This window comes from Castor canadensis, chromosome 15 (assembly GCF_047511655.1).
Source record: "Castor canadensis chromosome 15, mCasCan1.hap1v2, whole genome shotgun sequence".
Lineage (NCBI taxonomy): Eukaryota > Metazoa > Chordata > Mammalia > Rodentia > Castoridae > Castor > Castor canadensis.
This window is the reverse complement of record NC_133400.1, coordinates 70,921,839-70,948,578: the sequence shown is the minus strand read 5'-3', so window position 1 is coordinate 70,948,578 and position 26,740 is coordinate 70,921,839. Positions and strand designations below refer to the sequence as shown.

Below are 26,740 nucleotides of genomic sequence, written 5' to 3'. Positions count from 1 at the left end.
AAGTAAGTACATAAAAAGAAGTGGATGCCAGAGGTGGTGATGCACACATGATCCCACACTCTGAAAGTAGAGGCAAGAGGATCATAAGCTCTAAGTTAGCCTTGGTTACATGCTGTGAGATTGTCTCAAAAAAAGAGAGAATATGGGTTGGGGGTGGGGGACAGACACACAGAAAGATTGATTACTAAGAATGTCCACATTTTCAGGGAAAATTACAGCATAAAAAAGACGTACCACATTGAGCAAAGAGACTGATAATCCTCTGAAGAAATGATTATTGAAGAAGGCACAAGAATAATTGAGACAAATGATATATACCTTACATTTTCACAGAAGATACCAAAACAGAACATGTTAGGGTATAAAAAAATGTTATAACCGAGGTCATGTTGTCTGATCATCAGAAAATAAAATTAAAATATAGTGGGATAGGTAAAGGGATATCTAAATTCTTAGAATTAGAAAAATTTTCTTTTCTTTGTACTGTGTCTCATGATTGAAAGGAAATTGAAATTGCAATTAGTGGCATTAGTAATGAACCACAGTGGAAACCTGCATATGAAAATCTTGGCTGAGAACAAAGTGATGTTGGAGTCACTGTATAGTTTGTTAGCGAAGTGAGAAAAATGGAGAATAAATTGAATGTTTTTAAAAAAGATTCAATATTGATCAAAAAATTTAAAAAAATAGTTTTATGTAACTAAAAAATGTTTAACTTAGGAAAACCAATCAAGTAAAATCTAACAAATCAAAATATAAACAGTGTTGAAAGTGAAAGGGAGATAAGCTGAAAAATGTGAAATTATAAGATAGTGTATGTTTTATTCTATTAATAAAATGTTGAAACAGAGAAGGTACAAGTTAGCAAAAGTAATCCAAGAAGAGATAGGATGGATGTTGGCCATAAAGTTTGAAGGATAAGATTGAAAAAAATAATCTTACTTTAAAGATAAGCACAAGTGTGGGTTTTTTTTTGTTGTTTTTGTTTTTGTTTTTCCCTAATGTGGTAGTAGGAATATGGTTCAGGTCTTCATAAATGGCAAGCAGATATTCTACCACTGAGCCACATCTCCCAGCCCTATGGATATTTTGTATACCCAGAATGGTATGTTTCCTGTTATTTAAAACTTTATTAAAAAGAGAAAGATAGGGTTGTCAAGGTGGCACATACCTGTTGTCCCCATACTCAGGAGGCTTAGTTAAAAGCATCGCTTACCCCTCATCCCCCATTGCTGCCCCAGAAAAGATGTATTCTGTGAAATTGCTGTGCCTAATTGGTCAGTATTAGCACAAGAAAAAGAATATAATTGATGTACTTAATATTATAATTGTAGAACTCCTAAGTAAAATATGAAGAAAATAAGTCTAGAAATATGTTGATAAATGTTTCATGATTAAGGAATACAAGGGCGATTAACATTACTATGTCTACTAATTAATGTTAAAGAATAGAGATGTTATTTCAGTGTATGATAAAAAGCATATGATATATTTCAATTGCTATGTTTCTTGAAAGCTTTTAGAAAGCTAGAACTGGAGGAAATATTTTTAATTTCTTAAAACATCAACATCTGTTATGTTGCCATTAATGCTGAGAAACGAACATTATCCCATGGAAGGTTTTTTTTTTTTTTTTGTGGAACTGGAGTTTGGAGTTTGAACTCAGGGCTTTGCCCTTACAAAACTGGCAGTGTACCACTTGAGTCACACCTCCAGTCTGTTACACTCTGGTTGCTTTGAAGATGGGTTCTCATGAACTATTTGCCTGGGCTGGTTTTGAACTGCATTCCTTCTTGTCCTAATCTTCCAAGTAGGTAGGATTACAGGCATGAACTACTAGCTCCTCGCTGCCCTGTGTTTTTCTTAGTATTCATTTGGGAGGTTCTGATCAGTATGATTAAGAAGAGAAATGAGTCATGTATAAACTAAAGGAAGGAGAAAAATTAATGTGATTAATTAATGTGATTACTTACCAGAAAATTCAACAAAAACAAAAACAAAAAAAACCACTGTCCAAGTAGTCCAGATGGTTCAGTTTACCCAAAAAAATCAACAGCTTTTTCATTTTTTTGGAGTATATTTTATTTATAATTTCTTCTAAACTCATTTCATGTTTTGTCCTTATGAGAAGGAATACACATTGTGTTCATACATGCACATATGTATATGTATGAAGCTTTTCTGAAGGAAGTAAACACTGACTAAAATACAATGAGAGAATTCCACAATCCTGTTTGCAAGAACCTGGTATTGTAACAGTATCCATTTTTGTCCAAATTTACTAATTCAGGGTATTTCATCCAAAACTCTGAAGACATTTTTGCTTATATATACCAAAATATGTATTTTTAGTAATGTAAATCAGTAGTTTGATATCACAAATATCAAATAACTATGAAATGTCAGAATTTAAACTGATTTTGGCATATATCATCAATGCAAGGTCTGAAAACAAAATATAAAAAAGGTATTAGAAGTAAGTAGACTACATATCAAAACCTTAGTTTTACTGTGAATGTAGCTTAGTAGTCTAGAATATTTGCTAGCATTCACAAAACTTGTGTTCAATTCCTAGCACCATAAAATAAATAAATAAATGAAATCTTAGTTTGGGGATGGAACTCTAATCAAAACAAAGTGCAGAAGACAATACAGAATGGCCATTAAACTGAATGCACTGCCAGCCTTATTCTGAAATATATCCAGGATATATTATTAAGTGAACAATGATAATTATATAAAGTTATGTAATCTTTCTAGAAAGATTTTTATAGAAAGAGCATGTGTGTGCATGCATACAAATGTGTATGGAATTGTCAACGGTGGTTACTTTTGGGAAATGGCATTGAGATTTAAGGAATTAAGACAGTGACTTTATTTGATACTTTTTTATTTTAAAACTTTTGTAATTACCAAGAAAATGTAAAGCAAATTGTATAGATTTCTATAGTTTGAATCCATTTTAATAACTTTACTTTTTTTTTCTCTTTTTTTTTTTGAAAAATGTCAGTTTATCAGTTATGGTCTTGTTTTCAGAGTTACTGTCTTGTTTGCTAAACTTCTTTGTTTACTTTCCCCCTCTATCAGCATGAAATAAAATAGACAAAGTTCTTGAAAAAGGAATCATAAAAAAATATAAAGGATATTGAAGTGTTAGACAAAAGAACTTTCAAAAACTTAAATACTGGAATGGGTGTGGTGGTACATGCCTCTAGTTCTAGCTACTTGGGAGGTGGAGATTGGGAAGATTGGGATTCCTTGTCCTCCTGGGAAAAAGTGAGATCACCATCTGAACAGAAAAGCTGGGCATTGTGGTGAAGGCCTGTAATCCCAGCTATATGGGAGTTAGGTAGGTATAGGAATCACAGTCTAAGGCCAGCTCCAGGCAAAAAGTAATCCCTGAGAAATAACTAAAGATAAAAAGGGCTGAGGTGTGTGGTTCAAGTGGTAGAGTGCCTGCCTGCCTGCGAAATGTGAGCTCCTGAGGTGAATCCCAGTACTGGTAAAAATAAAAGTAAAAAGAAAAATACCTGAGATACTAACTAGGATATACAGGTAATGGTGTCAGACTTTAGAATCTGAGGTGTTTTTCTTTTCTGAAATAATTTACAAAGGAAATGGTGCTGTTTTGTTCAGTTTTCATACAGTCTCGGGGTTTTAAAACTTTGAAATCAAGGACACGGCGTCTACAGTCAACTTCTGAAAGATTAGCAGAAACCCAGAATATTGCACCGTCATTCGTGAAGGTAATAGACCCTTTTTTAAAGTCCAGAAAGTAATAATTTTCAAATTATTAAAAAAATGAGGATCTTCAATGCTTGATTTCATTGTCTGGTGGATTTTCTCCCTTCCTTTCCACCAACAATAAGGAATCAGTGAATTACGTAGTCATCACACTTGTAACTCTCTTGGGCATCAGATTGTCTGTATTTGCTGATTATTCATCCCTGGCTGGTTTTTTTTTTTTTTTATTCCACTCTATACCTGCTTATGTGTTCACTATAATAATGAGTAACATCCACTCAAGCAGCAACCTGATCAATCTAGATTTGTCTGTTTTTTCTCATTTTATCTGTCATGTTCATTAATCACTGAAGTCCTTGGTTCCAACCTCCTCAATATTTCTTTTTTTTTTTTTTTCATGCTGGTGCTAGGGATTGAACCCAGGCCTCGCACATGCTAGGTGACCAGTCTACTACTGATTTATATCACCAGCCCTGTTTCTTAACTCTTTCTCTTCCTCCCCATTTCTGCCATACGTATGCTACAACTATTTCTTACCTACATGATACTAATAAGTACTCATTTAGTCTCCTTGTCTCTAGTCTTGATACTTTCAGTCTTGCCTCCTGAACTCCACCCCTGAGTCTCAAATGACAATCTGGGAATTGCATCCCTGTGCTTTAGTACTCAGCTCACTCTGACAGCATTTTGTTTTTCCCTCTACTAACCATTTTTCTATCCTCGTCTTTCAATGTGCCACACATACTATTCCCCTATCCTCTTGAGATTTAGGACTTGGCAATTCTTAGGCACTGTTCCATGCATCTGTCACATTGTTGATGATGTTTTTTCCGTGTGTGTGTGTGTGTGTGTGTGTGTGTGTGTGTGTGTGTGTTTCTTGTCCACAGAAGGTTCTCGCTGTGTAGCCCAGGCTGGCCTCAAACTTGCAGTCTTCCTGCCAGCCTCCTGGTGCTGGGATTACAGATGTGTTCTGCCACATCTGGCTATTGTGGTTTTGATGTCTAATTCTCTATAAGGTTGTTTCTGCCTTCCATGTGTAGCTTTTATTTTTCTACCATACTGGTGCTCCTAACCTAATACTAAATTATCTGAAAAACTTATTTATGTATCTTTTCCAATAGACTGAAAACTTTCAGACCAGTGGCTTCTTTATCTTTACATTTTCAGAACTCATCCAAGGTCTAGTATATGGAAGGTACATAATAAACATTTTGTAGCTTTTCCGCTAGCAGAAATAAGTTGGTATGAACATCAAGGCATTAAAACCCTAAGATAACATGTGATATCTTAACTGTTTCCCGTGTACTGTAGTGTTCTTCTACACAGTAACTCCACTTTATATTATTATTTGATACATGTGTAGGTTCTAGTGTTAGTATCTTAGTCATTGATAAGGTAATTCATTGTTGAATCTTACTCTTATTTTTTCACATTGACAATCTAGACTTCCAGTGAGTTTTTTATGAGTGATCACAGCATTACTGGGAAGTGTTACTGTTGATGCAGTCAACCTATACTGTTGTGTTGCTTTATATATTTAGGGGTTTCTTTTGCGGGACAGAGGATCAGATGTTGAAAGTTTGGACAAACTCATGAAAACCAAAAATATACCTGAAGCTCACCAAGATGCATTTAAAACTGGTTTTGCAGAGGGTTTTCTGAAAGCTCAAGCACTAACACAGAAAACCAATGGTAAGTTGATTTCAGAAGAATAAGTGAAGGATGCATGGTCCTCCATTTAAAATACAGTTTTTTAAAAACCATCCAGTTTTACATTGGTTATATTCTGCTGTATTTGTAATTTAAGACATATTAAGCTAGGTGCGGTGGCTGACACCTATAATCCTAGACACTTGGGAGGAAAATCAGGTGGATTGCTTTTGGAAGCCTGTCCAGGTGAAAAGGTAGTGGCACTCTGCCTTAACAGATAAGCCAGAAGTGGTGGTCCATACCTGTAACCCCAGATATGTAGGAGACATAGGTAGGAGATCATAGGCCAGCCAGTTTTTAAAAAACAAAGCAAGACTATATCTGAAAAAAATAGCTAAAGCAAAAAGGGCTGACAGCAAACACAAGGCACTAAGTTCAAACCTCAGTATTGCCCCCTAGAAGACAAGTTATATGGTCATAGAACTCTCATCAGTGTTTTAAGAGAAATCCAAAGTGAAGGACAGAGCAAGTGTGACTTCGTGATGCTCTTGGGAGCAGGACACTAAAAGGATGTCATGGCAGTTGTGCAAAGAATGCCAGATTCAAAAATTGCAATATTTGCATTTCATTGAATTGTCATATGTCAGTGATGTCATTTAAGGCTTTTTCTGTCTTTTCCAGATTCCCTAAGGCGAACTCGGCTGATTCTCTTTGTTCTGCTGCTTTTTGGCATTTATGGACTCTTAAAAAACCCATTTTTATCTGGTAAGGGCACTTAGCTGACTTTTTTTCCTATAGCATCTAGCTGTTGTGATTGCTTGTTTTTTCAAACCCAGCATTTAAAACGTCACCTGAGTTGTTAGTTTAGTTGGGTGAGATGGGAGGAAGGTGCCAGTGAGACATGACAAGTCCTTCACATGTAGTAACAGGTCAGGAGTCAAGCAGCCAGCAGCATGCAGGCAGCCAGAATGAACTGGAGATTGGCCTTCCTCAGCACAGCCATTGCCACATGAATGGGACAGCTATTGCCTTCCAGTGCACCTTTTTCTGAGTGATCAGTGTAGAAGGGGCATTTATGCAAGTCATGCACAGAGATCCCCGTCCTTTAGGGTCTTTCTGTCTGTCGTGGAGCCAGCCTGCTGCAGCTCATTGAATATCTGCAAGCTGATACCTGAGGTTTTGTTGACCTCCTCCATAGTCATCTCTTTGTTTGTCAAGTTCTGGTCCAAGGTGTTCATCCTGGCCCTGTAGAATTGCTTGCATTGCTGGGCACTGTCTTACTTCTCAAATAGGTGGAACTGGGTCCCTTCCTCAGTGCTGGGGAGTTTTGGTGCCTGCTTGGGCCACCTTCTTTAGTACCTGGCTCTCTGAGGAATATCTCATGTATTGGGCATTAATGTGGACCACAATAGCTCCAGCTCATCCTGCCTTGCATAGTGGATCCACTGCACAAACTTCTGGACAGCCTTAGAGCTCTTCACCTGCTCCTCCCCAGTTTTTCCAAAGAAATACTCCATATCATTGGCTACCTCCTTCCAGCACAAGCAACATGGAGAAAAACAAAGGGTGAAGGCTGGGGGTGGGCCTTGTCTTCCATTTCCTCCTGAAGGGCTGAGTGTTTCAAGTAAAATGCAGTAGTATCCAGCTGAAATAGCTCCTTTTTTAGTGTTGCCCTCCAAGAGGCACTTGAAAAAGTGGGTATTTCTATCATGTACTTCCTCAGTTATTTTGTCCTTGGTCATTTCCTTAAGAGCTCAGCGAGGTTGCCATTCTAGTGTGGGTTTCCTTTTTTGGAGCCGTATAGTTGTTCTTCTCTGAATTTTATATCTCTTCTGAGGGGTCCACTTCCCCTGACATTATTGCTAAGTCAGTTTTGCTGCCCACACTCTGATTTGGCAGCAATTCTGACCAGTAAGCCTGTCAATTACCTCTTCAGTGGCTCCTTCAACACTGCTCACTCTGAGCCTGACTTAAGTTTTTATTTCTTTAAATACTCGTTAGTCTTAGTATTAGCGAAAGAGAATATTAATGTTTATAACTTATGATATGGTCATATCAGTCCATTTTCTGTTACTATATTGAAATATTGAGGCTGGATAGTTTGTTAAGAAAGAAGGACTTATTCAACTCAAAGTTCTGGAGGCTCAAGGACTAAACATGGGCTAGGCTCTGGTGAGGACCTTCTGGTAGACTACATTATGGTATAGGAAGTGCATGCAGGAAGGAAAAATCGCATGGGAACATAAAAAGCCAGAGCAGCTGAGGAGTTGCCAGACTTGTCCTTATTATGACAGTCCTCTGAGAACTAACTCAGGGTTCCACAAGAGATACCATAATTCCTTCTCAAGGTGCCACTCCATTGACTTCATACTCAGCTGTATTTCTGAAAGTCCATCACTTCCCAGCAGTGCCATGCTGATGAGCCACCTTCCAACACAGGAACACTTGGGAAACTCCAATTATACTCCAACCATAGCAAGAGCTTTCATTTATACTAGTGATTAGTTTCCCAGATGTTTAGAAAACAATACCTGTCCATGTTCAAATTTTAAAATTATGTAAAAAGGTTTTGTAATAGCAGTGAAAGGAAAATAGTCTTCTATTTCAAAATTATAGTTTTTAAATTGAATGTTTTCTTAACGTAACAAATCCAACGTTTTTTACATTTACTGGTCTAAGGATCTAAGATTCTTAACATAAGCTAGAGAATGGAAATGTGGTTTAAGTGATAGAGCGCTTCCTGTGCAAGTGGGAAGCCCTAGTTTAAACCCCTGTTCCACCAAAAAAAATTAAATAAATAAAAATTCATGAGCTAAAATTATTCGTGTCTCTTCTAGAATTGTGATTTTGAATTTGCTTTCCTTACTTGTATATTCTTGATGTGTTAAGCCTTCTTAACTTTTTTTTTTTTTTGGTGGGACTGAAGTTTGCACTCAGGACTTCATGCTTGCAAAGCAGGCACTCTACCACTTGAGCCACACACATCTCCAGTCCGTTTTGCTCTGGTTATTTTTAGAGGGGGATGTCTCTTGAACTATTTGCCCAGGCTTGCCTCAATCTGTGATTCTCACCATCTAAGCCTCCCAAATAGCTAGGATTAGAGACAGGAGTCATCGGTACCTGGCTTACCCTGTATTTTTGCCTTCTTTTTAATTTTTTTTATTACTTTTTATGTTATTTTTTTTGGTGGTACTGTGGTTTGAACTCAGGGCCTCACACTTGGTAGACTGCCTGTCTACCCTCCAGCCATGCCTCTGTTTTTGTTTTAGTTATTTTTTGCATAGAGTCTTGCATTTTCACTCTGGGTGGCCTGACTGTTATCCTCCTACATATTCCTCCCACATAGTTGGGACTACAGATGTGTTTATTGTTAAGATGGGGGTCTTGCTAACTTTTTTGCTTGGGCTTACTTTGAACCTCCTGAGAATTGCCTCCTGAGTAGATGGGATTACAGGTATGTGTCATCATGTCTGGCAGTGCCTACTCAATGTTTGTTTCTGAATTTCACTCTATTTTTTTGTTACTTGTTTTTTTTTTTTCTGGGAGGGGTAGTAGTGGGATTTACCCAGGGCCTTGTACTAACAAGCTATTTGCTATTACATGAGCCACTCCCCAGTCCTCTCACTCTGTCTTACTGGCAATATTTTGATCTTCTGAGGAAATGAGAAATCACTGTGCTTACTCATTTATAACTGCTCTAGTTGTGAAGTTTTACTCAAGAAGACATCTAAGACAGTCTTGTAATAGCTCCCTGCATTTGATCTTAAATATTGTTTATCCTACTGTCCTTTCCCTCTCTTAAATTTCAGAATGATATTATAAGGAAGAATATTTAAAAAGTAAAATAGGCTATTAGGTTTCACTATCTCTGTTGCATGAATTTTTTTGTGGTTTTGTTTGTTTTACTGGTAGGCTTAACAAAATGTGTTGCAAAGTGTAGATGTGTGACTATAGAGAGCGGATTATGAGAAGCCTCGAGAACTAGACATAAGCAAGGTGAGATGCAGCTCAGCTGCTTTTCCTAAGATGTTTATCTGTAGGCTGAGATTGGCACAACCTCGGCCACAGAAGAGGAAAATGCAGAACAGCTGCTTCTTCTAAGTTGTTTATCTTCAGAGAAGCAAGAAGGCAGGTTTTTCCTGTTCCAATGTTGTTAGGCTGCTCCTGGGGAATTGCTGCTCCACCCTGTTTGCCACTGGATATAAAAGACTCACTGAAGGAGGAAGGGGGGTTTTTGCTTTGAGGCTTTTGCTTTTGGCTTTTTGATGTGGGAGACTTTGGAAGGGAAAAGGATTGCTGAAAGGGAAAGGATAGCTGAAGGAGAATTGCTAAACGGGAATTGCTAAAGACAGGTTGGTAGAAAGTCTGCACCAAGAACTTTGTAGATAGGCTTTAGAAAAGCTAAGCTAAAGAGAACATGGGTCAGTGCAAGTCTGAGCACTGAGGCTTTAAGAAAGCTAAAGAGAGAACATGGGACAGTGCAAGTCTAATGGGACAGTGCAAAGTCTGGGGGCAAAGACTTTAAGAGAGATTATCCTAAAGAAAAGCTAAGAGAAAACATGGGACAGGATGAGTCTTTAAAGAACAGAAGAGAAGACTTTACAAGCAAGGTTTTAAGGAAAGACTTTAGAAGCAAGGTTTTAAAGAATTGTAAAGAAGTAAGGCCTTCAACAATAAAGACAGATAAAGAAGCAGAATAAAGAGAAGAGATTAATAGAGATAAGAAGCAATGAGGCAGTGTGCATCTCCACCCGAGTGCCTAACACAACTGATCCCATTTTCTGTCTGTCTATCCTTTGTCCTTTCTGCATCTCCTGTCGCCGCCCAGTTAGCCCCAGTTAGGTTCATTAATAACAAGGGAGCTAGGAAAAAGCTCGCTCCATGTGACCAGTTCTGTCAGTACATGTTAAAAATGCAAACTTCAGCCCAGCATCTGTGGCTCAGGCCTATAATTTTAGCTACTTGGGAAGCTTATATTGGGAGGGTCTCAGTTCAAGGCTAGCCAGGGCAAATAGTTTTTTAAAACACATCTCCAAAATAACCAGTGCAAAATAGACTGGATCTGTTGCTCAAGTTGTAGAGTGCCTGCTTTGTAAGCGTGAAACCCTGAGTTCAAATCCCAGTCCTACCAAAAAAAAAAAAAAAGTATAACCTTTTTCTGCAGACTTTTGGCGTGGGAATTTGCATTTTAACACATTTCTCAAGTGATTTTTATGCACTCAAGTTTGTTAGCCATTAATTTCACATTTTATCATTAGATATTACAAGCATTAGAGGAAAATAATTCTTTTTTTTCCCCATGGCACTAGGGTTTGAACTCACAGCTTTGCACGTGCAAAGTAGGTACTCTACCTCTTGAACTACACCTTCAGCCCAAGGAAACTAATTCTTGGTTTTAACAGCAAAGTACAAACATATCAATTTAATGTAAATCATTTGGTCCTTGAACCTGGTGTAGAATACAGAAGACCTATTTGTGTTCTTTGATTTAATGTGCATTAACTTCCGTCTCTTTAGTATTTATTTTCTCTGCTTTACCTTCTTGCATCTATAAAGTGAAGTGTTTGGAGTTTCATTAGTCTCTTAAATTTAAACTTTTTTTTTTAGTCCGCTTCCGGACAACCACAGGCCTTGATTCTGCAGTAGATCCTGTCCAGATGAAAAATGTCACCTTTGAACATGTTAAAGGAGTAAGTTAAGGTTTTGTTGTGTTCTTTGTACATTATCTAGTTGATATCCTATATAAGGTCAACATTTGATTCTAAATGTTATTCTGGAACAGGTAAAATTATGTTCAGATTTATTAGAAACTTTAATATTTATGGTGAGTGGTAGGAACAGAAGAGCAAATTTTATTTTATGATAGGATTTAATATTAATTTGTGATAGAGCAACATAATGTAGCAGAATGAATGGGGACTTAAATAGACTGAAATTTCTAATTTATTTTTATATTTAGTGACTACATGACCTTGAACTGATTACTTTATGTTCTCACAGATAACGTGTGCTTGGTATGTAGTAGGAAGTCAATAAGTGATACTTCTTCACGCGTTCCTCCTATTGATCTTTAACACTAGTTCTGAAATATTTTAAACAATATAGATTTATTGATTAGAATGAAAAATGCTGGATTATAGTTAATTTGTTTAACAGATATTTAACAGTATCTAATAATTGCTTTGTCTAAGGTGCTGTGAACAAACTGTGCTCGAGGAATTTAAATTCTAAAAGCAGGAATTGGACAGTGATATTGTACATTATAAGAGTATATTAGAAGGTGTTTAAAGTGTTGGGGAAAATTGAGGAGGGAGCAAGAGTTCTTAGGGGTTACAATTTTAAATGAGGTTTTTAAGGTGTGAGTATGGAATCAAGTGGGTAAAAAATAGTAGGAGATAAGGTTATGGAGTTATATATGACTGGATTGCATAATGTTTTATAAGCCATTATGAAGACTGTTTTTTTTCTCTTGCAAGTAGGTGCCACTGAAGGATTTTGAGCAGAGGAGTGGTACAGTTTGATACAAAATTGAATAAGAACAGTCTGGCTACTTTGTTAATGTAATCTTGAAGGGTAAAGATAAGAGATTAATAGAATAGTCCAGGCAAGAGAAGATGGTGGATTAGACTAACTTGTTGCATTAAAGTTGGTGATACATATAGTTAGATTCTGAATACATATATCAGAGGTAAAAGTAATTCAAAAATTTTTGAGTAAATTTTGAGTTTAAGAGAAAGAAAAATCAGTGATGACAAGATTTTTGTCTGAGCCTGGTATGGTGGCCCATGCTTGTAATCCTGTCACTAGAGATGCTGAGGCAGATACTGCGAACAAAAATCAGAAAGCTGGTGGTGGGTATGTCAAGTGGAAGTAATCAGATGAAAGTATTGAGTAAGCATTTGCATATACTATTTTGGAATTAGTGGAAAGACTTGGGCTTGAATTAAATTCACAGTTTATGCTGGGGATGAGGTTCAGTGGTAGAGTGCTTACCTAGTATATGCAGGGCTCTGGGCTTGAACCCACGCACCACACACAACACAAAGAAAAAAATTTCAGAGTTACATAAACATACATTCAAGCATATATTTGGATGAGGTCACTAAGGGAGAATAACTAGAAAAGAGAAGAGATATAGGTGTGAGCTATTCAAAACTATAGGGTACACAGAACAAGGTGAAAAATCAGGAACAAAGATTAAGAAAGTGCTCAGTGAAGTAGGTGAGGCTGGTACATTGGAAGAAAATATCTCTGGTGGGGGAAGGACCATCTATGTGAAATAGTAATGAGTCAGTTCAAAATTGAGCTTTGGTTTCGCCAGTAATGGCCAGGTTGTGGGTATACTTGGTAAAGAGCACTGTCAATCGAATAACAAGGGTTAAACTCTGAATACAGTGAGTTTACAAGAGAGTGAAGGAGGTAAGATAAAATAGGATATTATAGATAATTCTTGGATTTGTTTGGAAAGGGAGCATGCACAGTTCATATTATAACAGGAAAGGGTAGAGATATTAATAAAGTGGTAGTTGTAAATTGATTGTGAATTCAGAACCAAGTTTATCAGCTGAGTATGTGGGTGGAAGTGGAGGGATGAGTGGTTTGTGAAAGAAGTATGAAATTGTGTTGAGAATGGGAGAGTGACATATGAAAATATGAAATCTGTTGAAATGTTCTGCAAAGAGGGGAAGGGATGAGTGAGAATGATGCGGGATGGTCAGTCTCACATATTGTAAGCGCGTAGTAAATATCACGATGTATGCTCTTGTACAAATATATGCTAATATGACTTTAAAAAATGGGAAAATGAATGGATTAGAGCAATCTGACTTTTGGTCCCACTTGAAGTCTGAGATCCTGAATTTATGTCGAGACCATCAATACAGTGATTTCATCCACTGATTTCTGTTTCTTTGATCTCTTCCAAATACGAATTCTGGAAGCATAGTCCTACAGTGTGTTGTTACATGTGGTCTACTACTACATCTGATATGTTACATTTGATTTTAGGACCTATAGAGGCTGGGCAATTGTCTTTTAGAACTGAAGAAAATTATCCTAAGACAGTTTTGAAACTCATGACCTAGACTTTTTCAACACTGAAGAGGCAGATTATGTGATTATGTCTGCTGCTTCTCCTTAGTATGCGTATTCTTATTTATACGTACTGTTTTTTTTCTTTTTTTCCAATCTTAAACATAGGGGAATAAGACATAGCGAATTATAGTAGTTTTACACCAAGGTATCCAAAATTTCCGTTGCAATTTAAATGGCTGTGAACCCTGTTTGAATGGTAGAAAGTGAACAACTGAGGAAGAGAATGGCACAGTGATTATGTGAAACTTGAATTATTCATGTAGAAGCTACTCCACATTTTGGCTGAGTCTGAAGTCAGAGTGCCTACTCTGGAGTAATGGCTCAAGTGGTAGAGTGACTGCCTAACAAGTGCACGCTCTTAAATTCAACCCTCCTCCACCAATAAATAAATACCTATATACCTACATGTATGCATATATATTAGTGCTTGCTCTGAATAGAACCTGCAGTGAGGCTGTGGTTGGCTAAGACTTCTTTTCCTTTTGGTTGTAATGTATAACGTTCTTATGAATATACCATACTTCTTTTGCAATGAGGGAATTTCTGAGTACAAAACTAAAGATATGCTGATGATTAAACATTAAGAAAGGGGACACCACAATTAAGGTAGGTCCTTACAAAGTTTTCTAGGTAAGAGTGAGTCAAAATGTGATAATTGCTATGAAATCTAAATTAAATGACCCAAGTTATTCAATAGAATTTACCTTAACAGGTTTACCATTAGTTTTGCCTAGTCTTAAAGAAATTAAAGAATAATTTCTTGTCTGGAATTTCTGAGTATGTAAGATACCTTTATATACCTGCCTTAAAAATAGTAATAAGAGGAAAGGAAAAGATGGTAGGGGTGATCTAAGCAATGTTCATTTCCAATTTGGAAATGATACAATGAATCCCTCCCTGTACAATGAATATGTCTTAATAAAAATGAAGAAAAAATACACAAATAAGGGCTGTTTATAACTTCATTCATTATTGTGATCCTCGACCCTCTTTCCTCAATAGATTGTCTTTTCCTCAGTGTGGTACAGTCTTGCTACATTGGGGAGATAATACAGTTTGAGAAGTAAATGATGTTTAATCTCATTTTATTATTAAATCTTAACATTGGCATTATATCCACTATTTTGACAACTATATTAGTGGTTATCTTCAAATTCTGTTTTTAATTGTGCTCTTTTAATAATCCTGCCAAATCTTTTTTAAATACAAATTTTGTGGAAGTTTAATATATTGATACAAAAGTGCACAAATCATAAATGCATATCTGTGTTAACATTTCCCAACTTAAGAAACAGGGCACTTACAGAGTCTCACACCCCCTCCCTTAAGCCTCTTTCTAGTTCTTATATCCCCCACCCTGAGAATCAACATCATCCTGTCTGATACTGTACATTCATTATTTTTATTTATAAATACAATACATTTACAGTATCCTTTTTTAGGTCTCGCTTCTTCTGCTCCACATGATGTTTGTGAATCTCATATATCCATGTTATATGGAGGTGTAGTTCATCTATCCTCATTGTATAATATTGCATTATATGTAATACCACGATATTGTATACTTATTCTAATTTAGGTGGACATTTTGCTTCTCTTCAGGTTTAGCTCAAGTAGAGTTAGTACAAATATTCTTGTACTTGTGTCATGGGGAACACATATATACATACCTCCTCAACCTAGGACTGAGCCTAGCTTTGTTCTTAACTTTATGAAAATTTTAATGATTTATATCAGCCTAAGTCTCAAATACATTCTAAGCCTAGCCAGAAAACAAGCAGACTTTCTCTTCAATAGTGATGCTCTCTTCTGAAAATATTTCTGGGAAATTTCCTAGGAATATAAAGTAATTATGTCCTAAAGAAAGATGTCATTTATGTTTTAGTATGATCCTCTCTAGGGAGTTTCTTTTTAACCCTGCCCAATGTACTTGTCTTTTTTTTTGTCACTGAGAAAATGTGGGAGGCTTAAATGATGTTTGTTAGTAAAATAAGGAGACTGTATATTTAAAAAGGAAAAAACCTCGTGTATTGTAAAGGAAGTGTTTTTATATAGTTTCTTCACAAGGCATAAAGAGATGGTCCAGTTAATTCTATATCCAAATTAAATTTAAAGTTTTCAAAGAGGAAACCTTGATAATCTAACCACATCTAATAACCTTTATTTTAAATCATTTGGTAAATTGTGTCACTTTAGGTTGAGGAAGCTAAACAAGAATTACAGGAAGTTGTTGAATTCTTGAAAAATCCACAGAAATTCACTGTGCTTGGAGGTAAACTTCCAAAAGGTGAGATATTTTCCCTTTTATCATAATTTGATGTCAAAAATTACTAATATTATTTGATGATACAGTATTTGTTTTTCTGAGTCTTGCTTATTTTGCTTAACATGACGATCCCCAGTTTCATTCATTTTCCTGCAAGTAACATTAGCTCATAATTTTTTTTTAAATTTTTGTGATTCTGGGGTTTGAACTCATATCCTTGCTACTGGGCAGGCGCTCTACTACTTGAGCCTCATTCTCTGCTGTTTTTTTGGTTTAGTTATTTTTAAAACAGACACTTTTGTCTGCTTCTGGCTTTGGCTCTCTGGTGTTGTTAAGATCATAGGGTCTCACCACCACTGCCCAGCTTGTTGATTCAACTGGAGTCTTCATAACATTTGCCTGGGCTGGCCTCAAAGGATGGATCCTCTCAAACTCTGCCTCTGCGTAGCTGGCATTCCATACATGAGCGACTGTATCTAGCTAATTTCCTTTTTTAAAGCTGAATCTTGGCTACTTTCATTGCTTAGGTAGTGTGAATGTTGTTGCTATTATGTGCTGACTCTGATTCCCTCAGAAATATGTTCAGAATTTATATAGTAGGATCACATGGTAATCCTATTTTTACTTTTTTGAGGAAGTTCCATCCTGATTTCTATCTGGCTACACTAATTTGTATGCCTACTAGCATTGTATAAAGTTCCCTTTTCCCTGCATCCTCCCCAACATTTGTTGTTTTCTTGATGATAGCCATTCTGACTGGGGTGAGGTGAAATCTCAGTGTTGTTTTTATTTGCCTTTCCTTCATGATTAAGGGTGTTGAACATTTCTTCATGTGTATAACCATTTTTTTATAACCTGAAATTTTGATATAATTGAAAACTTGTGAGTTTCAAGAACACAAAACTATTTTCTTCATTCTGTCTAGTATTTAAAATTTTTCCTCATTTGGTCTCTTTACATGCTTGTATTGTTTTTACCACTTGAAATTAGAATAAAGACATAATGCTCCTTTAAATACTTGAGTATTTCCTAATAGTAAAGATATTCTTTTATATAACTCCCATATAATTACTAAAATTGATAACTTATCAAAGAAAGAAAACTGAACAAGTTTGTAGTCCACACCCAAATTTTATCATATGTCCCCATAGTTTACTTTGTTGTAACCCCATTTCCCAGGGTGAGGACCCAATTCAGGATCACACAGAGCATTTAATATTTTTGGGATTTTTTTTTTTAATGCTGTTGATCAAACTCATGATCTTGTGCATGATAGGCAAATGGTGTACCACTAGACTACACCCCTGTATGTTTTATTTAATATGAGAAAGTTCCTCAACGTTTTCATTGGGGGTGGGTGTGTAATTGGGGTTCTTTTGATGGAGGGTTGGTCTTGTATGATCTTTATGTATTTGTAGAATGCGTATTTAACATTTGTATTGGATTTTTATGTAGTTTTCAGTTGTTTTACTATTAAAAATCTCATTATGATCTTCCTAGGAAAGGCTTCATCCTTTTGGTTAATTTACTTAAAATAAATTTTTAGAACTGGAATTTCTGAGTTAAAGAGAAGGACTTGCTTGGTTTGTTTTTAAAAGAAGACAGCTTTATTTTGACTCATGGTTTCAGATTGTTCAATCCATGGTTTCTTGACCTTAGTACTGTAGGCTGGAGGAAAGGCTGAATACCATGCCCAGTGGGTGGTGGAACAGTTCTTGACACATAATGGACAGAAAGCAAGTGTAATAGGCCAGACAGTTCTATACAGGACCAGGGACGAAATACACCCTTCAAAGATACAACTTCAGTGATGCAACTCTTCCAAGCAGGTCCTCCCTCCTAAAGTTTCCACCACCTCCCAAGAGCACTACCAGCTGAGACCCAAGCCTTCAACATGTGCCTTTGGGTAAAATTTCAAGTAATCCAAAGGTACTTTTTTTTTTTTGGGGTGGGACTAGGTAGTGTGAATCAGGGCTTTGCTCTTGCACAGTAGGGGCTCTAGTACTTGAGCCACACCCAGTCCATTTTGTTCTGGTTATTTTGGAGATGAGGTCTTAGTCTTACAAACTATTTTTCCAGGCTGGCCTTGAAGTGCAGTCCTACTAATCTCAGCCTTACAAGTAACTAGGATTACAAGTATGAGCCACCAGCCCCTGGCTACCTCACAGGCATTTTTATAGTGTTTATTTTTATACTGTCAGATGTCTCTACTGATTGTTAAGGAGAGAATATGAGAATGTTGGCTTGGAACTTTCGTAATTAAGAGTACACTTATAAAACAATCCTGTAACATCACACAGTGAGCATTGAAAGATCATAGGAATATTCACTCTCTTTCCGAAAAAGTATTTTATAAATTTACAGATAAATACTTAGATACTCAGATCATTCATAGGAATCAATATCATGATTGAAACCAATTAGCTGTAACACATGGCTAGGATGGTCTTCAGGCTATTTTTGAACTTTTCTTTAAAAACTTTATGTTACAGTGTATGATTAACACATCTTTAATCTGACTTTAATGTGGTCTGTACATTAACGGAAAAAATTGTATATATGAGGCAAATGTATTTTTTTAAGTGACCATAAAAGGGTTATTTGGTATTATGAAAACTTTCAAACATTTTAATTTATTTATTTGTTATTATTTTCTTCCTTTTTATCATTTTTTACGTTTACTTACATGTGTATACATTGTTTCAAACATTTTTAAAAGCCATATAATATATACATACACTCAAGAATTGATAATATTTTGTCATACTTGCCATGTGTGTGTATATTCATGCACGTATTGTGTGTTTCCTTAACATTTGAAAGAAACCAACTTTGGTTTGCACTGTCTAAGAATGTTGTCCTAATAATTTTCTCTTGCTCCCCCTGCCCCCACCAAAAAAAACAACAAAAAAAATACTCTCTCCCCCTTTGTCAGTTTTTTTTTGTTGGTGGTGGTGGGGAGGGGCTGGTTACAGAGTTGGAAACCAGGGTGAGGCCTCCCTTTGCTGGCAGGCAAGTCTATCACTTGAGCCATACCACCAGTTTTTTTTAGCTTATTAGCTGTTTTTCACATAAGGTCTTGTAGTTTTGCCCAGGCTTGTCTGGGCTGTGATTTTCCATGGTTTGGCTTTTTTGTTATGCTGGCCTGTGAACTACTCTGCCTCTTAAGTAGTTGGGGTTATAGGCATGTACTGTCACACCCAACCCAATACTATTCTCTTAATGTTGTGTACTCTCTTGCCTTTTGTTTTTATTTTCAATTTTCATGTCCCTAGAGTTGTTTTTGTCTTTTTTATGGAAAAGTACAGTCAAGAATCATGGATTACAGTTGGGCATTTGTCTTTTAATGTGAATTTTATCATACTACTTTAGTTATAATTATTTTTATCTTACTTTGCCTCAGTATTTTCCCTGTTGTTGATACATGAGCAATGTTTAACTGATATGGGAAAATTATATGTGAGAAGGACCTGAAGTGAAGCTTTAGGATAAAAAAAATGTTTTGCTGTGTTTGAGCCTACTGGTCATTGTCCTTTCAGCCTCAAAATTACATAAATTAATAATTGTTTAATTGATTCACATCAATGATGTGTTTTTAATTTGAATTATTCCTTTTATTTTTCCTTTTAGGAATTCTTTTAGTTGGACCACCAGGAACAGGAAAGACACTTCTTGCCCGAGCTGTGGCAGGAGAAGCTGATGTTCCTTTTTATTATGCTTCTGGATCAGAATTTGATGAGATGTTTGTTGGTGTGGGAGCCAGCCGAATCAGAAATCTTTTTAGTATGTTTTGAAGCATTTTTTATAGAAGGCTAGGTTTTGTTTTACCGTTTTTTGTTAATTGCTTGTGATTGTTAGCTGAGTAGACTTTGTAGGGTTCCAGTTCAAATTGTATGATGTATAAGCTAAAATAGAGCTGTATTCATTTTATAGCTAGGCTGAACCAACATAAAAAAAAAGCACGATTTCTTTTTTAATAACATTCTGTTTGTTATACCTTCCTCCAATGATAGTATTTTTAGTACAAAGTTACCTTCTTTTTTATTTCTCCCTATGAATATTTATTGATCTTTGACAATCTTATTTACATGGTTTTATTTAAAAAGTGTTCATTTCTTTCAACTCATTTGAATCTTTTCCATTTTCTAGGGGAAGCAAAAGCAAATGCTCCTTGTGTTATATTTATTGATGAATTAGATTCTGTTGGTGGGAAGAGAATTGAATCTCCAATGCATCCATATTCAAGGCAGACTATCAATCAACTTCTTGCTGAAATGGATGGGTAATTGAGTCTTTATTTTTCTGTGGAATATGGTGATTTTTTTTAAAAATTAAAATTCCTGTTTTAGAAATTACTCAGAAGAACAGATACCTCTTACCATTTGATACATGAGACACATGATCTCATGCAAATTGTTTCCATGAAACCGTTGGTAACATTACATAGATTCGAAAATACTATGCCTGTAGGTAACAGAGTAGTCTCAAATGCAAGAACTCAAGGAAAGCTTTCCCTCTTAGTATTCTGTTTTTTCCACTATTGGTTCTTGATATATCAAATTGTCTTGGAAATTATATATATGCATTTTAAAAGTTACTGTATTTAAAATAGGAAAGCAGTGATTTAACTTGAGACTAGTAGTAGTCCCTTTAAAGAAGTAAAGATAGGTCAGTGTTAGAGCACCTGCCTAGTCTGTGTAAGACCTCAGGTCCAATCCCCAGCATTGCCAGATAAGTGAGTAAAGAGTTAATACAGTTGTTTTCTGCACAATTTATGATTAATATTGATTGTTGTGATACATTTAAAGCTTACATCAATGTTTATAATAGGAAAAGCAAGAAGTGGTATTGCTTTGTCAGTGTGAAACATTGTGAAACTAAATAGAAGTCTAGGAGCAAATAATTTGAAATTGTAAACTTGAGAGCAATTTTTCAAAATTTAATGACGCAGCCATTTTTTTATATTGGGCTGTTTTTCTAACTAGGGCAGATATTATTGGATGTATGTGATCATAGATTAATTGTTTGCTTATTTTCAACCACTTTTTTGGTTATTATATAAATGATAGTTTTATATAGATTTTGCTACTTATGTACTGTGCATCAATTTTCAGTGAAAGTTACTCTTTATTTTTCCCTCCCTAAATAGTTTTAAACCCAATGAAGGAGTAATCATCATAGGAGCTACAAACTTTCCAGAGGCATTAGACAAGTAAGTATTAAATGAAAAATTTTAAGGTTGGGTGCACGGCTCAAGAGATAGAAGGATGCCTAGGATGCCCAAGGCCATTGGTGCAATGAGTTCTGTTGTCACCACAACTAAATGACGATTCTGATTGACTGAGAGAAGTACTCTTCCATGCTACATTATCCTAAGAAAAGACATCCATCTCAGACGGTCACATTGCATGTTCTATTTCTATGAAATGCTTAGAATAAGCAAATTCAAACTGCAGTTGCCTGAGGCTTGGGTCAGTGGTGGGTAACTGCCAGTGTATGCTGCATTTCGTTTTGTGGGGAAGACTTCTGATATTAGATGGAAGTGATGCTTGCACTGATTAGAGTATATTAAAGCCACTGAATTATTCTTCTTGTTGCGTAGATTACATCTCAATAATAAAGGGCTGTGAATGTAACTTACAAGATAGTGTGTGTGCCTAGCAAGTGCGAAGCCCTGAATCCAAATCCTAGTACTGCCCCCCCAAGATAAATAACTTTACAAATAAATAAATAAGGGTATATCAATAAAACTTAAAAGATTCCATCTAAAAAATTTTAGGTGGAAAATATCTTAACAAACTTTCTGCACTAAAATTGTCTTCATATGAAAATTAGTATTAATAGTTTTTTGATATTTTATTACAGAAATTTTTAATAATCTCATGTGGTCCATTGTTTGTGCCAAGTACAATAGTTTAACACTCTATAACCATTGAGGTAGATGTGTTGTTCCATAATAATGTCTGTAGAATTTGTTTCTTTATTTTTATTTTTTGGTGGGACTGGGGTTTGAACTCAGGGCTTACTGTGTAGAATTTGTTTCTTCACTGACCTACATGCAGGTTTTCTTAGGGTGTGTGGTAATTCAGTTGCATGCATGTATATAAAGTTTTCTTGTACCTTCTGTTTGTTATTCTCATCATCCTTTTTATCTTTTTCTTCCTGTTTCTTTCTTTCTTTTTTTGAGGCAGGGTATCACTAAGTAGCGTAGGCTGGCTTGGAACTATGACACTGGTTCCTTCACCTGAGTGCTGGGATGACTGGAGTGTGCCATCATGCCCAGCTACCTTTTCTGTATTGATAGTGTTATTTGAGCCATCGTTTTGAGGAAACTGTGAACATTTATGTTCTCTCTGGTCTATAGATGCCTTTTTCTTTTCCATCATTTGTTTAGTTTACATTAGCATAGAAAGCTTAATAATTTTTTTCTTTTTTTTATCTTTCCTTTAGTGCCTTAATACGCCCTGGTCGTTTTGACATGCAAGTTACAGTTCCAAGGCCAGATGTAAAAGGTCGAACTGAAATTTTGAAATGGTATCTCAATAAAATCAAGTTTGATAAGTGTAAGTGTAACTCGATAATACAAACCTTAAACTGTCTCTACAAAATGGTAAAATGTCCATTAACCCTGTTTGTGGTACTTCTGTGGTAATGTCTTGAAAGACCAGTGCATTTTTATGTCATTTTTATTCCCATTTTCATGTTCCCTAAGAATTTCATTCCTTAATCAGTGTGTATTTAGATAATTCTATCATTTTGCATCCTGACTCCAGAAAAAGTTTTTTTCAGGTTTTCAGCAGGTATATTTGAAGATGTGTATATGTCTAGGTTTAAAAAAATATATAGAAATGTAAAACACACAGTAATAGGCTCATTTTGAGAGGAAAGCAAAAATAGGAAACATGACAGAAGTATTATGGAGAAACTTACAGTGAATCTATTAAGGTGTAGTATTTTCAGAAGTAGCTGAGTGAATTCATAAAACTAAACTTGCTTCTTATAATAAGGGGAATTTTGTTACATGTAAGGTATCTAGAGGCAAAATTCAGGGAACAGAATGTTGTCTGTGAGTCTGCTTCTTTCAGTTTGTGGTCAGATTGATAATATGCTGTATCTGAACTTCTTAATTTTATATCAAATAACTATACTTTTTTTGGTTTTTCAGGCAGTTAGTTAAATGTAGAACTTTTGTGGCATTTCCCAATTGCAATTTGAATGTCATATTTTGGCACTTTCTCAAATGACATTTACTCATTAGTTTGTAGTTTTGAGGTAAGAGTTTTAAGTTATAGTTCAGTGTAGTTGTGTTCTTTTTTTGGTTTAAAATGTGATTTCTATGTAAAGAGCTTCCTTTTCGCTATTGTGGACTTTAATATTGTCTTTTCTGTTTATTTAGCTGTTGATCCAGAAATCATAGCTCGAGGTACAGTTGGGTTTTCTGGAGCAGAGCTGGAAAATCTTGTGAACCAAGCAGCATTAAAGGCAGCTGTTGATGGAAAAGAAATGGTTACTATGAAGGAACTAGAATTTTCCAAAGATAAAATTCTAATGGGTAGGTTTTCTTTTTTTTCTTTTACCCCCCTCTTCTTTTATATTATGTTAGAACAAATTCTCTCTTTTTTTTTTTTGGGCAAACATTCTACTCAGATTTTTAAAGTCTCTGGCTGCCTTAAATTTAATCTTTCTCCAAACTTCATTGTATTTTCTTTTAATTTCAACTCTTACGTTTATGTCTTTGATTCTTTTTTTTGTGTGTGTGTGTTAGTGGAGCTTGAACTCAAGGGATCGTGCTTGCTAGGCAAGTGCTGTACCACTTGAGCCAGTGTACCAACCCCTTCATTGTCTTCACTATGCAAGGTGTGTGAAAATTTCTCAAATTTTCGACTTAAGAGTCAATAATTGCTAATAGAGAGTAACATTTTCATAACAATACGCATTTTGTCATTGATACCGAACACAGTTTTTTAACTGCTTCACATTCATTACTTTTTGATTTTTTTTAGACCTTTTTCTCTCCCATCCATATAGAAATATTTATAAAAGAAATGTAGGTTAGTGGTACAGTGCCTGCCTACTATGGGCAAGTTACTGGAATCACCATTAACAAGAAAAAGGAACAGAAAAGTAAAGAGAAAGAAAGGAAAAATTATAGGATCATGTAAATATATTCTTGAAAATAGCATCACATTTGGCCTCTTAAAGAACAAATATTTCAATAGTTTAGGTAGTGGGGATGTAGCTCAGTGATAAAGTGCTTGCCTACCACGTTTGAGATCCTGTATACTGGTAGTTGTGATAGGGTACTCGTGCATTTCTTCTTGATGAATATTGCTAATAAAAAAGGATGGTTAATTTTAAGTCTTGTATTAGCTTAGAAAGAGATTGATTATGACATTCTTTTTCAATTGGACATTTATTTTCTTGAAATAGAATAATTTAAGCTTCCATTTTGACAAGATTAAGATAATTATATTTGCAATTTTGTAGTTAAAATGTTACACTTTCTATGTACCATAGGCTGAATTCTAGTCATTTTAAAATTATTCCTTCTTTTTGGGTGTTACTGTGGTTTGAACTCAGGGCATCAGGCTTGTTAGGAATGGGCTCTACCACTTGTGCTACTCTGCCAGCCCTGTTACTATTGGTTGTTTCCAAGATAGAGTCTTGCAGACTGTTTGCCTGTGCTGACTTGGAACCGAATCCTTCTGATCTCTGTTTCCTGAATAGCTAGATTTACAGGCATGAGCCCCTGGCACCTGGCCCGTTTTTTTTTTTTTTTTTGTTTAAATATAAAGTTGTTATTCTCAGAAGAACTGTAAGTCACTCAGTGCTTCACCATGGTTTACATTGCCAAATCCTTCTGTGACCTTAATGCCATCAGCCCAAATAGGGAGAAGGTAGATATCAACACGTTCCAAGGCAGGGCATTACTGACTGAAAATCTGGCTTGCTCTGGGACCCAATTACCCAGACATCACCCTCCTCCATGAGCTACTCCATGAGCTACAGTGCTGCTTTCCCAGGTACCTGGTGGTTCTTGCCTTCTCTTGCTACATGTTTGAACATCAGGAAAACTGTCGGAATGAGGAGATCCTGCATATTCTTCAAGTGTCCAGCCTTGGAGTAGATACCACCCTACTTTCACTCTTGACCAAAAGTGTGAGGTAAATGGGCAGAATGAGCATCCTGTCTTCACCTACCTGAAGGACAGCTCCCTTATCCTTATGATGACCCATGTTCCTTCCTGACTGATCCCAAGCTCACCATGGGAGTCCACTGTGCCCCTGAGATGTGTGTAGAACTTTGAGAAGTTCCTCGCAGAGCTGGAGTGGGAGCCTTCTGCTGCTACAGCCATACCTTCCTTACCATCAGCATTGAGCCTGACATCGAGTGTCTCCTCAAAGTTGCCATACGGATGTGAGCACTTGGCACGTGGATCTCTTACTCCTTCTAGTCCCTAAGTATTCTTCCTTAGTATTCAACCTCTGCCTTGACAGCACTCCCTTCATTGAAGAACCCTGCCTTTCCTATCCACCTGTTCCCTTTTTCTCTCAACTCTTCCTGGTGTGTCATCTTTGAAGAGTGAATTAGGCTCTGGGCCTTCACACAATGATGGAACTCTCCTAAACCCTTATGCGTGATGTCTGAGAAATGTGAAGGCCTGGAGTCAGTCTGCTATATAAAAAGCCAACTAAGGGTAGGTATGGAAACAGTGCACACAAAAAAGAGTGACTTTAAAGAGAATGGTTTATTGTTTTTGACTTTCATTTCTTATTTTATATCAGTCCCAAAGCAGAAAATTGATTTGCAAAACAGAATGAATTTCATTGCTCTTTCCTTTTTTTATTTCTTTGACATGCATCTTACTTTGTAGTCCCAGCTGCCCTGGAACTTGTGATCCTCTTTCCTCACTTTCCCTAGTGTTGGATTATAGGAGTGTGCTATCCCCTCTGGCATGTAAATATACCCTTTTAATGTATGCTTCTTTAATTTTTATCATAGGGCCTGAACGAAGAAGTGTGGAAATTGATAACAAAAATAAAACCATCACAGCCTATCATGAATCTGGTCATGCTATTATTGCATATTACACAAAGGATGCAATGCCTATCAACAAAGCTACAATCATGCCTCGAGGGCCAACACTTGGGCATGTAAGTTTCTTGTAAGTGTTGTCATCCTGTCTCCCCCACCTCTGCCCCTTCATGGGTGGCATCTAACCTGGGGGTACATGTTATGTACATGGACATGCTGAGGAAGCAGTCTATTATTAAGCCATGTTCCCAGTCCCAGGTTCTTTTTTCCCTTACTATGAAACAGAGCTTTTCAGAAGCTTATATAGGAAAGTGTTAATGATACCTTTAAGTATTTGAAGTAACTTTTACTCTGAGTCATTTTCCAATCAAATATATTTGTGATGTTTTTCTCTTGAGGACGAATATTTTCATAATATATGTCAGATGTTACACGTTTACATTATAAATACAATTGTGGAACAGCAGTAAACTATAATTCTTATAAATATAATTGTGGAATGGCAATAAGCTATAATTCTTAATTTTATTTGAATTCAGGGCTTTTGTTTGCTGTGCAGGTTTGTGTAGTCCTTGAGCCACACCCCTAGCCCTATAATTCTTGAATATGTTATTTTTCTGTTAGACCAAAAGAGAAATTTGGTGTTTTAGTGACTGGTTCCATTGTTTTCCCATGATTTCTCTCAGTTTGTACATGTTTCATTGTCAAATCTTTTTAATATATGATACTTTAAATATTTTTAAGCAACTGGGATTAAAGCAGTGCTATCACAGTATCATGCACTCATTGTTTATAATATGCACTTTTGCTATATGAAGAATTTTCCTTACTTAAAATTGATGGTTTTGTCATTAGTCATGTGACAACCATCTCTTTCTGTTAAAAATGAGTTTTGGCTTTCATTGTCATCCTTTTAAAATACTACCCATGGTGAGAGTTAAATGGTAATTC

The 26,740-nt window shown here is 36.0% G+C and overlaps 1 protein-coding gene and 2 pseudogenes across 1 annotated transcript in view; 2 read left to right on the top strand and 1 right to left on the bottom strand.

Moving 5' to 3' along the window:
• Yme1l1 (YME1 like 1 ATPase) overlaps nt 1-26,740 on the top strand; it is a 44,194-nt gene that overhangs the window by 14,661 nt on the left and 2,793 nt on the right. The window contains exons 5-15 of the mRNA XM_020156772.2: nt 3,637-3,746; nt 5,286-5,436; nt 6,076-6,159; nt 11,002-11,084; nt 15,685-15,775; nt 19,385-19,537; nt 19,904-20,036; nt 20,904-20,966; nt 22,205-22,317; nt 23,151-23,306; nt 25,757-25,908. Of these exons, the coding sequence (XP_020012361.2) occupies nt 3,637-3,746; nt 5,286-5,436; nt 6,076-6,159; nt 11,002-11,084; nt 15,685-15,775; nt 19,385-19,537; nt 19,904-20,036; nt 20,904-20,966; nt 22,205-22,317; nt 23,151-23,306; nt 25,757-25,908 (1,289 nt within the window). The remainder of the gene's footprint in view (nt 1-3,636; nt 3,747-5,285; nt 5,437-6,075; nt 6,160-11,001; nt 11,085-15,684; nt 15,776-19,384; nt 19,538-19,903; nt 20,037-20,903; nt 20,967-22,204; nt 22,318-23,150; nt 23,307-25,756; nt 25,909-26,740) is intronic.
• On the bottom strand, nt 6,308-7,136 carry LOC109681846 (heme oxygenase 2-like; annotated as a pseudogene).
• On the top strand, nt 23,317-25,750 carry LOC109681847 (glutathione peroxidase 2-like; annotated as a pseudogene).